Source organism: Catharus ustulatus, chromosome 5 (genome assembly GCF_009819885.2).
Source record: "Catharus ustulatus isolate bCatUst1 chromosome 5, bCatUst1.pri.v2, whole genome shotgun sequence".
Classification (NCBI taxonomy): domain Eukaryota; kingdom Metazoa; phylum Chordata; class Aves; order Passeriformes; family Turdidae; genus Catharus; species Catharus ustulatus.
The window spans coordinates 62692225-62707485 of NC_046225.1; the positions used below are offsets into that span (position 1 = coordinate 62692225).

General features: G+C 38.4%; 1 protein-coding gene across 1 annotated transcript; it reads right to left on the reverse strand.

The window, feature by feature from the left end:
- Nucleotides 1-1952: 1952 nt before the first annotated feature.
- Nucleotides 1953-9458, reverse strand: TMEM128 (transmembrane protein 128). Its single transcript, XM_033060871.2, has 6 exons — nt 9341-9458; nt 8134-8275; nt 6110-6271; nt 4987-5095; nt 4523-4585; nt 1953-3667 (listed from the first exon to the last, which is right to left on the reverse strand). The coding sequence occupies exons 1-4, from the start codon at nt 9456-9458 to the stop codon at nt 4996-4998; spliced, it is 522 nt and encodes a 173-aa protein (XP_032916762.1). The 3' UTR covers nt 1953-3667; nt 4523-4585; nt 4987-4995.
- Nucleotides 9459-15261: the final 5803 nt, after the last annotated feature.

Sequence of the window (15261 nt, forward strand, 5' to 3'; positions counted from 1 at the left end):
GGCCCGACGGCTGGAAAGCCGAGGAAGTGCCAAAAGCTGGGAGCTGGAGAGGCTGGAGCCTGCCCGGCAGCCCGGGAGCCACCAGCTGCTGATGGAGCTCCTTCTCATGGCGAGGGACAGGGATGACACACGTGCTTCGTGCTCTGGGCCCCACAGGCCATCCCCTTTTGGGCAACCGGGACTTTCAGTGGTAGCACAGAACCTCGGTTTTTAGGAATTTTCTAGACCGTCCAAAAGTGGCAATTTATCTTGCTTTTTTTCTTTTTTTCTTTTTTTTTTTAAAAGCCCCATTCTAACAACACAGTATTATAGGAATTGCTAGCTGGAGAAGAAACTATGAGCTCAAAGTAGCAAAACCTTCTACAAAATTTAGCCCACTTCTTATATATATTAGTTTTCCCAATATTTATACACACGTTCAGTATTAACCCTTTTCTACTTAAAATTAATTCTCTTAACTTTAGATATTTGGTGCTGAGCATATCGTGGATGCCAAACACCAAGATAGGCTGGTCCTTGTTCTGGCCAAGCAGGTCTTACATTTTTTCTCTATACCTGTTGATCACATATTGATTACCCAAAACATTGGTTTCTACAGTGAGTGACCCACATCTCACATGAAATTAAACCACTAGTTCAACTACAATGATAATTTTAAAAAGATATATTGAAAATACAGCATCTGTTTATTCCACTTCCTCTGGCAAAGGAGTAATTTTATGCCTTTTCTCTTCTGAAGCCAGAAATTAATAGAGGGGTTTTTCTCATATAACAACCCTTTTGTACTTACATATAAGTGTCTGGGGTTCACAAGCCTCTTAAAGAACAGGGAAGAAAAACAAAATGGTAGAAAGGAAGAATGAGTGAATTCTGGACAACCACCTGCTTAGGTAAACATAAAGATGTAGTAGCTCCTGTCCTTTACTCATTTTGTCCTGTTCTCAAGAAACAGGTATTTTAAGCCATCTGCTAATTTTCCTTTTGAAGAATGCACTTAATAGGAAGTCAGCCCTATGTTTCTGTCTATGTTTCTGTCTGGCCTGTTAACAGCAATATAAATCAAAAGCATAACTAGTCAAAGAGTCAAGCTTGAATCACCTCTAGCTCACGGCTACATCCATCATTATCAGAACTGGCATTGTGGAATTGCCAAATCCTACTTCTATCTCATATGATGTAACCTTTAAAGAATAAGTAAGGAAGATGCTTCTATTGTACAGAACTCTATGAGTAACCATGATAAATAATCTTTACTGCATGGAGTATTTTACTTCATATTATCCAAGAGTATCCCTGTGAAGGAAAGCTCTTTGGTGCTGGTACACACTGTCACCCTGAAATTAAATAATGTAAATGGACACAGAAGATACACATGGTGGTCTGTACCAAGAGAATACATTCAAGCTTTAGTAGAGGTGGGGATTTCAATTGCTTCATTTTTTTTTTCAGGGAATTATTATGCTACCTCTTTCTACTCTCTTGCCCTAAATTCTTTATTTGGTGGTAAGGAAAATAACAAAAGCAAGGAGTTCACAGACGTGGCAGCAGCATTGTGTCAGGTTACAACAATTGAAACAAGCATTGTTTTACATTCTTACCAGATTTGCCACTACTTCCTTTAGAGCATGTAAGTGAATGAGTGTTGTGTTGGATACTCGGATCTGTTACTGAAAGACTTTGCTTGATGCAAATGATACAATGAGCATATCTACCTGGGATTCTCAGGAAGACTTCAAAGTAGTCAGAACACAAACAGCTCTCCAGAGGTGAGCAGAGGGTTATTACACCTTCAGTAAACCCAGCTGAGGAGGCATGAAAGCCAAAACACTCTAAGTGTAGTATTTAAAATCTATGTGAGCATCTATTTTATAGAAAAAGCAATGAGATAGCATGGAAGTCTCCAATAAAATGTAACTAGACAGTTAAACAAATAAACATTGAACAACAACTGATCACTTTTGTACAAAGTTTATTAAGATGTTAGAAGAATGAATTTGAAAAATCATGTAGCAAATAGTAATTTTAATTCAGGTCACAAGGCAACTTAAAACACCTAGAGCATTTATATAGCTGACAAATAAAAACACAGCTACAATAACCATCCCTGAGCAATACTGCATTTTAAATATTATAATAAAGTTATGCATATGTACCTGTGTATGCAGATATAAAATTGTTAAAACCTCTGAAAAGATGAAGACCTGAAAATAAGCAACTTGCATTTTAAAGATGTGAAGCATGACTGGTTTTGGCAAACTTAAATATTACATTTAAACAAATCAAGCTGTTAACTTACCCTACAAACTACTTCAAGTAGTGCTGAATGCACTTTATTTTGGTTTGGCTGATCCTTTATATTACGTAATATTAGGTCGCAACCTTTTTCCTTAATGGAACAGCAACAGCCAAAGACAATGTGTCTCTCATTACTAAACATTCCATGTATTCACCAATGTTGCGAATCTGGAAGTCAGAATGAAGAATACAGTATCCTTTGACAGTCCGGACTTTAAGCAACTCACAAGGAGTAGATTTTAACAGGTTTCAATCCCAATTTCTACATTCTCCTATTTTCCCAAAGGAGTGAAAAAGTATTTACACAAGGATCTAGCAACTAGATGGTGCCCAGGTCTTCAGATAGTTAAGTAACTCAGTCATGAACAGACACCTAATAAAAATAAAATGCTATTTTATTTTCCCAACTCAGTATAACTAGTAGCTTTTAAGTTAATATCAGCCTCTTCATTGGTGAGGAAGGAAAATGGCAACTTCATTAACAGGCACTGCTAAGAATGAAAAGCTAATTTCCAGAAGAAAAAACAACCTGAATAGTGAAAAATAGTGTATACATCAAAAGAATTTAATGTGTGCTCCAAATTTCTTGTATGGTGTTAATATTGTTCATTGCATTGCTGGTTATTCTCAGCTTGTTCATCCACCTTTAGCTATGGACAAACTGTATGAGCACAAGTGGAATTTTTTATTTAATTGATGGCACTGCCAAATGTCAACCAGCTTTCCCTTACCCTACCCCTATCCACACTTTTTTTTTGAACACTAGCAGATTTGTATTCAAGACATCAGACAATAAAATATTTCCTACATGGTAACACATACAACATTAGAAATTTAACCGATCAAGAAATGTCTCTTGTAAGTTTACAAGTACAAACACAGGTTCCAGATAACAGTATTTTACCTGTCAATTCAAATGGAAAGAATATAGTATTAAAACCCCACAGCACTTGATTTAAGTATCACTTACTTCCAAATCAAACAACATGATTTGAGCAGGAAGTTTGAGTAGGTGACCTCTGAGCCCCCAGAGACAATATTTAAAGATCCCTTTCAACACTAACTATTCTATGGTGCTATTACTTACTGCCCATGTGCTTGATGTTCAAATATAAATAGAAGCTTTACAAAGATGTACAAAATGAAAGGCCTCATGTTACTAAGAGATGTAAAACCTATTTATTTACCAATTATTCACTAATCAGTTGCTTTTTCCTATGGTTATGTCCATCAATTTATAAATCAAGTAGATTAAGAATTACTGTATTAGTTAGAGCAAACAGGTAGTATTAGAAACAACAGAAGTACTGGAATGTAACAAAAGTGACATACACTTTGCAGGATTACAGTTACTTGAGTTCTTCACATGAAGCTGAAAGAAAAGAAAAAACAAATCAAATTTAACAAAAATCTTTGAAGGTTCTATATACTGCATAAGCTGTATCATGTACTGAATTAATTAATGATTTTGGAACACCAAGTAATAACTTGTCCCTAATTATTAGGCAAATAATTATTTGACCTACTACAGAACTTTTCCACATACTTCACAGGTAATGACAGAACCAACAAACATGGATACATTTGTTATCAGCAAGTGTGACTCAAGTTCCCACAGTAAAGAGGTTCTGAATTAAGTACTGTATTTTTCAGAAGTCTGAGTTTTGTCAGAATAGAAGTTAATTATCTCCTTAGAAATCAGGTCTCTTGATATCTCAAAAAAGTAGAGGGGGAAATGCAACTGTGGTTCAGTTTGTTATTAAAAATAAATAAATCTGAGTTTCATCATCCTAGCCATTAAACACTTTTTGCCTACAACTTTGTCAGTACAAGAGATTACACTCTAAATCCAGCAATCCAGCACAGTCTTCTTTTTGCTGCACTCCTAAAAATGCTGAGGGATCTCCTCACCAGGAAGGATTTGTGATGACAAGCAAAGTGAAACAGGCTTCCTCCTCATTCCCTTGAGAACTACAACAAACAAGACCTGCTGAAGGAATAGCTTCCCTGGGTGATGAGACACCTGTGATACAGGGAACATCCCTTACTCTATTTACTGAGCTGTATTTGATGTCTGCCTTAGCTTTTACATTTCATTGTATTCATTTGATAAGTATATCCTAACAAAAGATGTGGCAGTTATGGACAATGCATTTTTCAAGTCAACAAAACAGATGGGTTGGCCTTTGAAAAGTTCTTTATAGAAAGAACAAAGAACTTCTCATACCTGGTAATTTTCCACACAGTAGGTTGATCTGGGCTGTGCACCACAGAAAATGAAAACAGCACACTTGAAGACAAAGCAATGGCAAAGATTTTTAATTTTAAAAAATAGAGATGTTGATATCTTCTCCCCTTTACTATCAGGTCAAGCAGCTTTACCAAGAAGTTCTCCCAGTCTAGGTAAAAGCTGCAGGTTTTTGGCCTATAAGTCCCCAAACCATCCATTCTCACTAATGTTTCTTTTCAATGTCTAGAATGGAATTTTAGAGAAGTGAAAAGGACACTCTTCCCCTTTGGATAATTGCACTGTTCTCTGGTTACTCTATATGCCACAAAATGTCACGATTCTAAGAATGTACACAAAAAATAGAGGAGGAATCCCTAAATGGCCTCCCAATCCTTAAATGTCTAACAAAGCGGTTCCCAAAACAAGATAAACACTTTTGCTTGAAAAATTCAATTATTTACCTGAAGGGATTATCCCAGGAGTGACACAAGCATCACAATACCCATGAACTGAATGAAGAGCAACACAGGTGTAAAAAATGACCAGACAGGCCACAAGGCAACATTGAAACTGGGAATAAAAGCAGAAATCATTTGGTTAGCTCAGTCGTCATATGCAGAAACACCATACAAGGGAAACATGTCAAAAGAATATACTTTGTCGTTTCTGAAAACAAAATACATCAAGGGTAAAGGGTGAAGGCACCTTTTACTTTCAGAAAATCTGTGCCTGAAGCCTCTGAAAATGACCTACTCTTTAATTTTTCCGTGGGCCTATATGGCATCTGAGAGAAGCCTTAATCTGAACTTTCATCCAGACAGATTTCAGTTAACTGAAGATAAAAGGGGAAAATCAATGTATTTCACAATTGACTTACAAGAATTATAGATTTGACTGATTATAATCCATAGGGAACCTTTATTTTCTTCAATCTTCCTTTTTTTCACAATTGCAACAAATACTGTCAGATACTCCGATACAAGAGGAAATCAATTTTCTTGCAGAAAGCCTATACTGGCACAACGTATGTAATTTTCTTCATTCACATTTGCTCGGTTCTGACTCATATAACCTCATAAGTAAAGCAACTCTACTAAAAGCAGCATTCTCAGACAAAATGTAAACCCTTAAAGCTCACACGGCAATAGTCAGAAGTCTAACATTTCGTGTATGTTTGCTACTTACAGATTGTTACATACTGAACTCTGACAGAAACTGATCAAGATGATTTTTTTCTCAGAGGGAGAGACTGCACCTTTGTCTTAATTTGTAAACAGCACAAGTAGTTGCCAGAGGTGAGAAATCTGAACTAACAAAGATAAAATCTTCCTTTTCCCCCTGAATTTTCAAGACAGAAAAGATCCAGTACATCTCCAAGTACACAATATACAGTTTCAAGTGTTGCAACTCTTGCTTTGTGGATGAAATTTGAAGTGCAAGAAATTATGCCACATGGAACTACATTGTGTATTGTCACAATACACGTAGCAGAATTACAGAAATTATACTTGTTGTGGAAGAGCCCATTTATCACCCAGACCTGTACAGGCTGAGCAGAAGTTTGCACACAGTGTTTGAACTCACCAAACTGCTGCTGCTATAAAGGTAGCTGTTGCAACAGGAATCAGTGCAGGGTACTGTTCATCATAGTCCTGAATTCCACAGTACCACTCAAGATACAGTATGCAGTAAAAGGCAACAGATAAACACGCAGCCAATAAACAAGTGCCACCGGAAAGCCACCAGCTGCAGGAAGAGAAGCACATTAAACCATGTTTAGCACAGTCACACTGCAGTTTGCACAGTAATCTTCAGTCTACACACAGAACAAGTAATATCTGTTAAATACACAGATTGTGGCCTAGAGTTCCTGTAGGTTTTACCTGGATTTTTACAAAACACTTTTTGCCCTTAAAACCTGTCTAAAATAAACAACTGAGTTTAATTTTGCAATAAAACGTTCCTTTCATATATTGTCCCCTGAAATATTTTGCAAATTCAATGTGACAGATCTTGTCAAGAATCTACTATACTACCACAACAAAAACACTTTGTCATTAATAAAATAAATAGGCTCCACTGTAACTGTGGAGCTTTTCTCTGTAAGTTAGACTGGTGATCTTTGTGCAACAGAAATGCTGTAAAAAGTTCTAATATGGTTTGAGTTTGTAAATTCTCACATTTAACAGACAAGAAGCATGAAGATTTTTCTTTATAACTGCTGAAGAAAACCATGGAGAAATTCAGAATTTTAAACTCAGACTCATAAAAATACAGGGCACGTGATTATTTAGGAAGACATACTTTTGAGCCTCTCTGAGGATACTCTTCAAGACTAGTTCAGATAAGGTAACCTGGGAGGAAGATGCACTTTAATAAAATCTTATCTGAATGTGTATTAACAAACAAAAATCTTGAAAAGTTAATTCTTACCATAACTTGATCACTAAATTACAAAGAGTAATCAGGGATCCTGCTACTCAGGTAACATTTGCTCTGGAATGGTACAGCAAACATAATATGCTACTTTGAAATCTTGCTACTACCAACTGAGAATTCTGCACCAAGAGAACTGTTGCCATGGCCTACCTAGACAAGCAGTGCAGGAAGACAGGGTCCTGACCCCAAATTCTGATTACACCTTGGAGTCACTGGTTTTATTTTCACAGTCAGGTGTTTGAAGGGTGTAACTAGCCTGGGAGAGCACAGAGCAAGGCCCTGTGCAGCTTCCACATACTGATATAACAATGACAAAAGCAATGCGTTTTAAAAGCACTTCCAGCTGAAACTATCTAAAGACATTTAACACACATCAATCCCATTGAAAATAACTTAATAGAAAAGAAATACACTAGAAATAAAAACTACTTCACAGAAATTGTTTCACTGATTTTTTGCTGACCTACTCAAAATCATCTAGAGATCTTCTAGAGAAATTAACTTATGTTTGACCTTTAAGGATTAATTTCAGGGGGTTCATTATAAAGCCAAAACCAAAATACTTTCATCAAAACAGGCAACTATTTCTTGGACTTAAATGAAAACTTGAAGGTACAATATTAAAATATCTGGTATCAGGGTAAACTTTGCACATACATAGATGGTTCAACAGAGTTTGTAGAGAAAATCCAATGGTAGCAAATTTTAAGCATTGTATATACTTTAAAATTAGTTCACTAATATCAGCTTAGGTGATCATCTGGTCCAACCTCCCTGCTCTAGAGCTCTGCTATTGCCAGTTGCAAAGAATCGTGTCCTGATGGCTCTTAAGTATCTCCAAGGATGGAGACTCCACCAGCTACCTGGGCAACTGCTCAGTGTTCAGTCACCCTCACAGTAAAAAAGTGTTTCCTGATCTCCAGAGGGAACCTCCTCTGTTTCAGTTTGCCTCTGGTCCTGTCCTGGACACCATGGAAAGAACCTGGCTCTTCCTTGTACCCTCACTTTGGGTATTTACATGCATTGACATGATGCCTTTGAGCCTTCTCCAGGCTCTACTCCTACTGCAGATCTAGTTCATCCATGATTTAGAATACAGTGAACAGATATAACAAACTGAGTATGACTGTAAGAATAAAGCACACCATATTGTAAAAAAGACACCTTACCTATCTGCTTGCATAGTTTCTTTAACATTTTTTAAAAAATCAAAGTAGTACGTCACAGCTATTGATGCCAAAATCCAGAATGCAGAATGAATATTCAGTCTGTTAAGAGGCCTTATCGTCTTCTCTACAGCTGTAGACTCTTCTGTAAATAAGAATATAATTATAGCACTAAAGCCAGTCATTAAATGGAGTATGATTATAGTTACTTAAAGCATCATGCTTTATCTTTTTAATTCATTTACCTTGGGAGATTATCATACTCATCGTAATACACTTTGTACTACAAATAGCCTAAAAAGCTCTGAACATTTACTGAAATGAAAGACTAAGCAAGGTACCCTTTGATAAAAGGATAAAGTAGTAACAGTCAGCACAATACCGTATCTGTGTGTCTTTTAGGAAACAGCTGAGATTTTGTAAGGGTTGTTTAACTAATTAAAAGTCTCTGCTGTTATTAAAGCATTTTTATTAACCAAGCATATAGAATTTCAGGTTATTTCTGATTACTAGTTTATTTGTATCCTTCCTTATGAATTTTAGTATTTGCAAAATGGTTCCAGGCATAAATAATCCTCTTGTTCTCAACTACAGATAATTCACAAATTTACAGCGGCAGTTCCAGGAGCTAGTTTGACTTACACTGCACACTTTCAGCAGGTAAACTACAACCATCACTGTGCAGGAAACAACTTTGTCTTTTCCCCCTCATTACCATGGACTGTTTTAATGAGAGCGAGACATCAGAGCGAGCGGATGAGAAAGACCTTTTTGTGCAACACAGTAACCATGTAACAGAGTATTGATATACACTGTCAAAAAAAGGTGTCTGAGGCGGTTTTGATGTCTCACACTCTGAAGTTATCACTAGGAGTTCCGGGTGGCCCGTGTGCCTTCAGCAGCGTCACATGTGCCGGCTCCTTCACACGCACCGCCACCAGCCGAGCGTGCCCACAGCTTTGCTGGAGCTCACAGGCGGCTTTATTTTACATTTCCCAGATTCCTCCTCATCCTGCTGGAGCTTGGGCCTGGAGCACTCGAGCAGTTCATCGGCACGGAGCAAGCCCCTCGCGTCTCCCTCACCCATCAGCGGACACCTGAGGGCAGGCGGGGCCGCGCTCCCTCCGCTCTACCCGAGGCGGCCCCGCTGCCGTCCCAGCGCCCGCCCGGCGGGGCCCGGCACCGCTCCCCGCGCCCCGGCACCACCCACCGGCCGTCCCGCCGCCCCGGACAGGCGGCTGCGGCTCCTGCGGCTCCCGGGGCTCCGGCCCGCGCCGCCCCGGCCGCCGCAGCCTCGGGAGCGCGTCCCCGCCGCCGCCGGGCTCCATGTTGGGCCGCTCCGGCAGTGACGCGGCGGGGCGGGAGCGCGGCGGCCGCGACCGCCCCGGCGTGAGGGGCAGCGGCGGCGCTGAGGCGGGCACGGGGCACTGAGACAGCCTCGGGAACCGCACTGAGGCGGGTACGGGACCCAAAACAGCCTCGGGAACCGCACTGAGCCCGGTACGGGACACTGAGCCCGGTACGGGACACTGAGCCCGGTACGGGACCCAAAACAGCCTCGGGAACCGCACTGAGGCCGGAGCGGGGCACTGAGCCCGGTACGGGACAGTGAGCCCGGTATGGGACACTGAGAGCCTCGGGAACCGCACTGAGGCGGGTACGGGACACTGAGACAGCCTCGGCAACCGCACTGAGCCCGATACGGGACACTGAGCCCGGTATGGGACCCAAAACAGCCTCGGGAACCGCACTGAGGCCGGCGCGGGGCACACTGATGCCCCTGAAGAGGGGGAGCGGTGCCGTGTACAGCCCAGTGCCGCAGTGAAGGCTGTGGTGCCGAAATGATTCAGAAAATAATAATAATAGTAAATAAAAATTTAAAACTCTGTGCGTATAAATGTTTTCCTCTTCTGCTAACCAGCTGTTCTCGAGGGCAGATGTGAGGGAAATCTCAATTTCTGTGGTACGCACCAGTGGTGTAGGTTAAAAATGATTGGAGCGTGATGCTAATAACACCAAGCTCGTAGGTTCGATCCCCGTCGGGGCTGTTCACTCAAGGGTTGGATTCCACGATCCTTCTGTGTCCCTCCCAACTCGCAATATTCTGTGGTTCTGTGAAGTGCAAAGCTCTGGGAGGCTCCCAGAGAATCCTGTAGCACCCGAGACTGCAGCTTGTAACTGGAAATAATAAACATAATTGCAAGACACACTAGGTAAAAGTTAAACAAACTAATAAAATGGTAAAATAAATTGTTTCAGTTCTCTAGTTGATGGCTGCATAACTAGATACAGTCACATCAGCACGTTTCTGCAAATAAAACTTTGAAACCATTTATATTACCGGGGCTTTCTTGTTTATTCCTTCAACAAACTCAAAACTGGTCAGTTTTGCCAGCAGATTTACCTTAGATCTGGTCCTTATAAGAATACTATTAATATTAAGAGTACTGTGAGTATATATGTACTGTATCTTCTGGGGTGTGTTCAGTGATTAAGCCATTAACATGGCTTTTAAAATTGAAAATTGTTTCTAATAGTAATGATTCATTAGGTTCATTAGATGATCCATGTGGTTGGTACAAAGCCTGTGCTTTCTCAGAGAAAAATGTGGCATAACATTATGACAAAGGCAAAAATCCTGCTGACTTCAATGTGGAAGTACCTGTCCATTACAGCAGCTGTTATGTATAGCTTTTCTTTTCAGTGAGATTAAATGTAGAAATATGCAATAAAAGCTTGGATTTATTATAAGGGAGATTGAAGAAACAGAAACTTAATTTTAGTATGTGTGTTTTACTTACCAAAATCATATTTACAGTCCTTTCAGCTGTATATAGATTAAAGTTCAAAAATCCAAGTGTTTAATAACTTGATTGTACTTTTCCTCTCAGGAGGCAAAATATTTAGCATTAAAACAATGATTATGAGAAATCTGTGAAATTTTCACCTACCATGTGCATTCTTTGCATATTGTGCAGCATTAATCAACAGAAATGCCTTGCAGATAATTCCTCTGTATTTTATGTTGAGAAAACATGAAAATCAAAAAGAATGGAACATAGACTGTAGTTAAATAGTTATGTATTTTATCAGTAAACCTTAAGAAATTTTAGGCAATTTTTAGGGAAGAAACTAACTGGTAGAAGCTAATTAGGGTAAAAGCTAAACTTTCTGTGACTTGCACCATCTTTAAGCAGTTCTAAAAGTGCTGGAGAGCTATATTTTCCTAAATAAACTATTGTCTGTTTTATTAATGAGTGAGATTCTAGAGAAAATGGAGTTCTGGTTATTCTTCATTACTGTGCATTGAATTTGAGTAAATTCAGCCTAAAAGACACAAGAAGAGATAAAAAATTACTATTTTTCTTTCTCTGCAGAAAGACAGGCCTTCATATACATCTGAATTTCATGTGAGAGGTGTCATAGTAAGTAGAAATTGTTTTCCCAGCCTTAGAACATGTATCACATAAGGGCCAACCACACTGCACTCCTTAGTGACTACAGGGATTATTCTTTATGTAGTTCAGTTGAATATTTTGAAGTTAGCAGCCCATGGGAGATCAGAGCTTTGCTTTCTTATCAATGAAATAGAGGTTTCTTTGTTTTATTGTCTTTGAGTGAAATGACTACCTCAGCCTTCACTTTCATCTTAGTGATTCAAATAAGAAACAAAGGAAATCTTCATGCACTTTTTTTTTCCAGAAGCTATTCATAGGATATATCTTTGATTTAAATGTAGCAATTAAATAAATATGTATGCTTGGAAAGGTTAAGATCAGTCAGTGCTGTTCAACTGAACACTTCTGTTTACCTACAGAGTAGGTATTGTGCAAAGAGCTGAAATAAGAGCTTCCTTCCTGGACTCACTATTGACCTTAACCGAGACCGCTCATGTTCTGTGTTTGTAGAGCTGAGATGTTTTCTGTGATCTTTTCACAGAGCTCCTCTGATTCAGAAATTATTAATCTGCCAAAGAATAGATAGCGATCAGGAGCTGAACTGTGACTGTCACAAAATGAACAACATAATTAACAATGCATCTAATCAACGAGCCTGTTACAGATAATTAATTCTTCCAAGTTAATGTTTCAGAATCCCTGCACAAATGTTAGGAAGTATTTTAAAATGTGATGCTTGATGTGATAACTTTAGTTAAAAGCCTGTGAAATAAATTTGTGACTTTGAAGATTCAGTGAAAGAAATGTACAAAGGGTAGAGTTTGCAGCAATTTTTTTGTGAACTGTATTCATGGTCTCTCGCATAATGTGATTCAATTTCCACATCTTGGGAACTGAATACAACACTTCACATTCTTTATTTTAAGTAGAAAATAATGCTTTGTATGTTAGTTGAATGTCTTTAAATGTTCAGGTTTTTCAGTTATAGGGTGAATTTTGTAATCTATTTGGATATTTTGAATTTTATTTTCTTGTTGCTCACTGTATACTTGCTGCTTAGCGATTAGCTGGTTTTATGTTGATTTGCAAGTAATTCTTAATGGCACACATATGTGGTAGCTTTTTGTGTCTCTTGACTAGGTAGATATAAAATTTAGAATTGGAATTCCCAGTTAAATTCTCACTTTTAGGAAGTCAAACTAGTTTTCTAGTATTATAGCCAATATTCATAACTTCTTCCCTATTACAGAAATCAATAGCTAAATTTGCCCAAATGTTATCTGCTCACGAAAGACCTCGTTGGCATTTTCTTCATTCCATATCTAAGTAGGGCAGCCTCCTTCCTATGTTAACTTTTAGCTGCAGTAGGTTGGATACAATACAGATGTATTTTTTCATTTTGAGGAATGGTTGTGCTATATAGCATGTGCTTTCTGTTCATGAACTAAGTAATGATAAAGTCAGTAGTAATCTGCTGCTTGTCTTCCACTATCAGGAGTAAAAGATTGGATGGGTAGAGATGCTCAGTCCTTTCTGAACCTTAACCTTGGACTAAAGTGTTGTGCATCCTCTCTTACACTGGGTGAAAAAGTAAACATATGGTCTGACTCATCTAGCTAACAAAAGCACCTCCAAATAGTACAAACAGCTTTCATCTTGCATTCTTTCAACTATTTTAAACACAGTACAATGGAAATGGACTTAAAAGCACTTGGTGTGAATAGCTTACTACAGATCTAAAAAACAACTGCCAGGTAAAACTCAATTGACCCTGAATGCGGTCCATATACAAACACCTGAACTCAAGCTGAATTCTCATGCGAGTATTAAATTGCAGTGCAGCCTTGGATTGACCCTTTAGGAAGGAAACAATACATAGAATAGTGTGTTTGATACCAAGAAGGCTCTATATTTAAGCATGCAAGCATTTGAACTTCATGAGGAAAAAAAAAGTAGAAAAGATAAAGGCAGTTAAAAGGTGAAGAGGGCATCTAGCAGCACAGAAAAAGATGCACCACATAAAGACATCTAATTTATCTAGGTATGTCATACCTCACCTTGAAAGCTATCAGCAAATTACAAAAAAATAGCTGATCACAAGTATTTATTTCATAGAAGACCATCTTAGCCCTCAATTATCCTGTTTAAAGATGTTAGATATCTAGTTAGACGCTTACCTTTTTATAATCAGCAATATAAGAACTGTTCTGTTCATTCCATCTCTAAATGTGCGAACAAAACTAAAATATTTATCAAAATTTATCCAAATATAAAAAATCATCCTATTTATCCAAAATAAATCTGGATAAACCATTCCCCTACAAGTAGCTAAGTGACTTTTCTTACTCTCTCTTCTAAATCATTTATTGAGTTTAGTTTCCCTTAGCTATGCTTACTTTCTTGAGGGAGTACAATGGCTCTCAAAATGTTTTCCCAAGACTAGTTTAATGATACAAAGCACTTGGCAGCAATACTCCAGCTATAATTGTTCTTGACTACTCAGTTCCCAGTAGTGGTATATAATACCTCACATTTGAGGATTTGATCTGGTTTTAAAAGCCTGCAAAAATGCAGGGGGTGGTAGAGAGGCAAAAACAAATGGCCAGATGTGGGAGAGTGGGAAAGAGAACACTTGAGACTTACTGAAACGGATTTCTTTACTTAGGAGAAAGTCTATGCAACCATGCATCTGTAACAATATGAAAAGAATTTCATACTTTAGGGCATTTAGGAACATCCTAAAGTGTGGTTTTGAATAATGAACATCAGATCTAATTCACACAGGAAAGACTTGTGGGAATGGGCATTCAAGTATATCATTCAACATTTGCTGTACAGAAATATTGGTCTGTTTTGGTGTGACATTTCTCTATTGGAAGAGGTTAGCATTATTTTAGGCAGTGATAGAATATTAACTTTTTCTTGGAGATGTCTAGTGTGATCACTGCTGTGATTTGACTGATCTACTAAAGCAGGGACAAAACTTTTTGGACATGTGGACCTCACTGTTAACAAGATTGGAAAGTACAGCTCAGCATAGCAACATCTCATTGCTGTGTATAGTGTGGGATTCAGCTCATGCTGTTTCTGTGGAGTCTTGAAAAAAAATAAACACAAAACAAAGCTCTTCACACTTCATTCATGGTGAAGGCTCTCTTTAGCATTGTCCTTCATAGTCCATTTTTACCACTTACATATTCTGTAGGGTCAAATTTTCATGTATTTTGAATGGGTATAGTAATTAATTGGTCAAAATAGTTAGAAGGAACACTGGCTGAGTAATAAACTGTCCAAGACAGACAGAAAGAAAAAGCTGTTTTCTTTATGAAGACTGAATTCAGCAATTTGAATTTTTGGCTGGAGGATGATGGTAAAATTCTCATTACTGTTTTGGCTAATCTGTGTAACATACACAGGTCTCTGAGAGCATCAGCTGAGCTCAAATTTTTTCTTCTCATGGAAAACTTGCCAATGCTAACTTCTGGAATCACTTCAGTTGTGAAACTTCACCAGAAAAGCTGAAACTTTCAAAGGTACAATACCTGAGCCAGAATTGTAGGAGCAAAAAGCAGGAGGAAACATATTTTCATTCTGTAAGACATGGTAAGAAAGAACAGTCTAGCAGAAAATCCGGGTCCTGCCTCATCCACAAAAAACATAAGCCTTTGTCATGTATGGATACTATAGTGGCAATAGGTGTGTATTCCTCCTGGAATTCCTTCTCATCAAAAGG

Coding starts and splice junctions, on each gene's coding strand:
- TMEM128 (XM_033060871.2), bottom strand. CDS start 9,458: ATGGAGCCCGGCGGCGGCGGGGACGCGCTCCCGAGGCTGCGGCGGCCG. Junction 8,276..9,340: donor CCGGGGCGGCGGGACGGCCG/GTGGGTGGTGCC, acceptor TCTTATTTACAG/AAGAGTCTACAGCTGTAGAG. Junction 6,272..8,133: donor GAAACTATGCAAGCAGATAG/GTAAGGTGTCTT, acceptor CTCTTCCTGCAG/CTGGTGGCTTTCCGGTGGCA.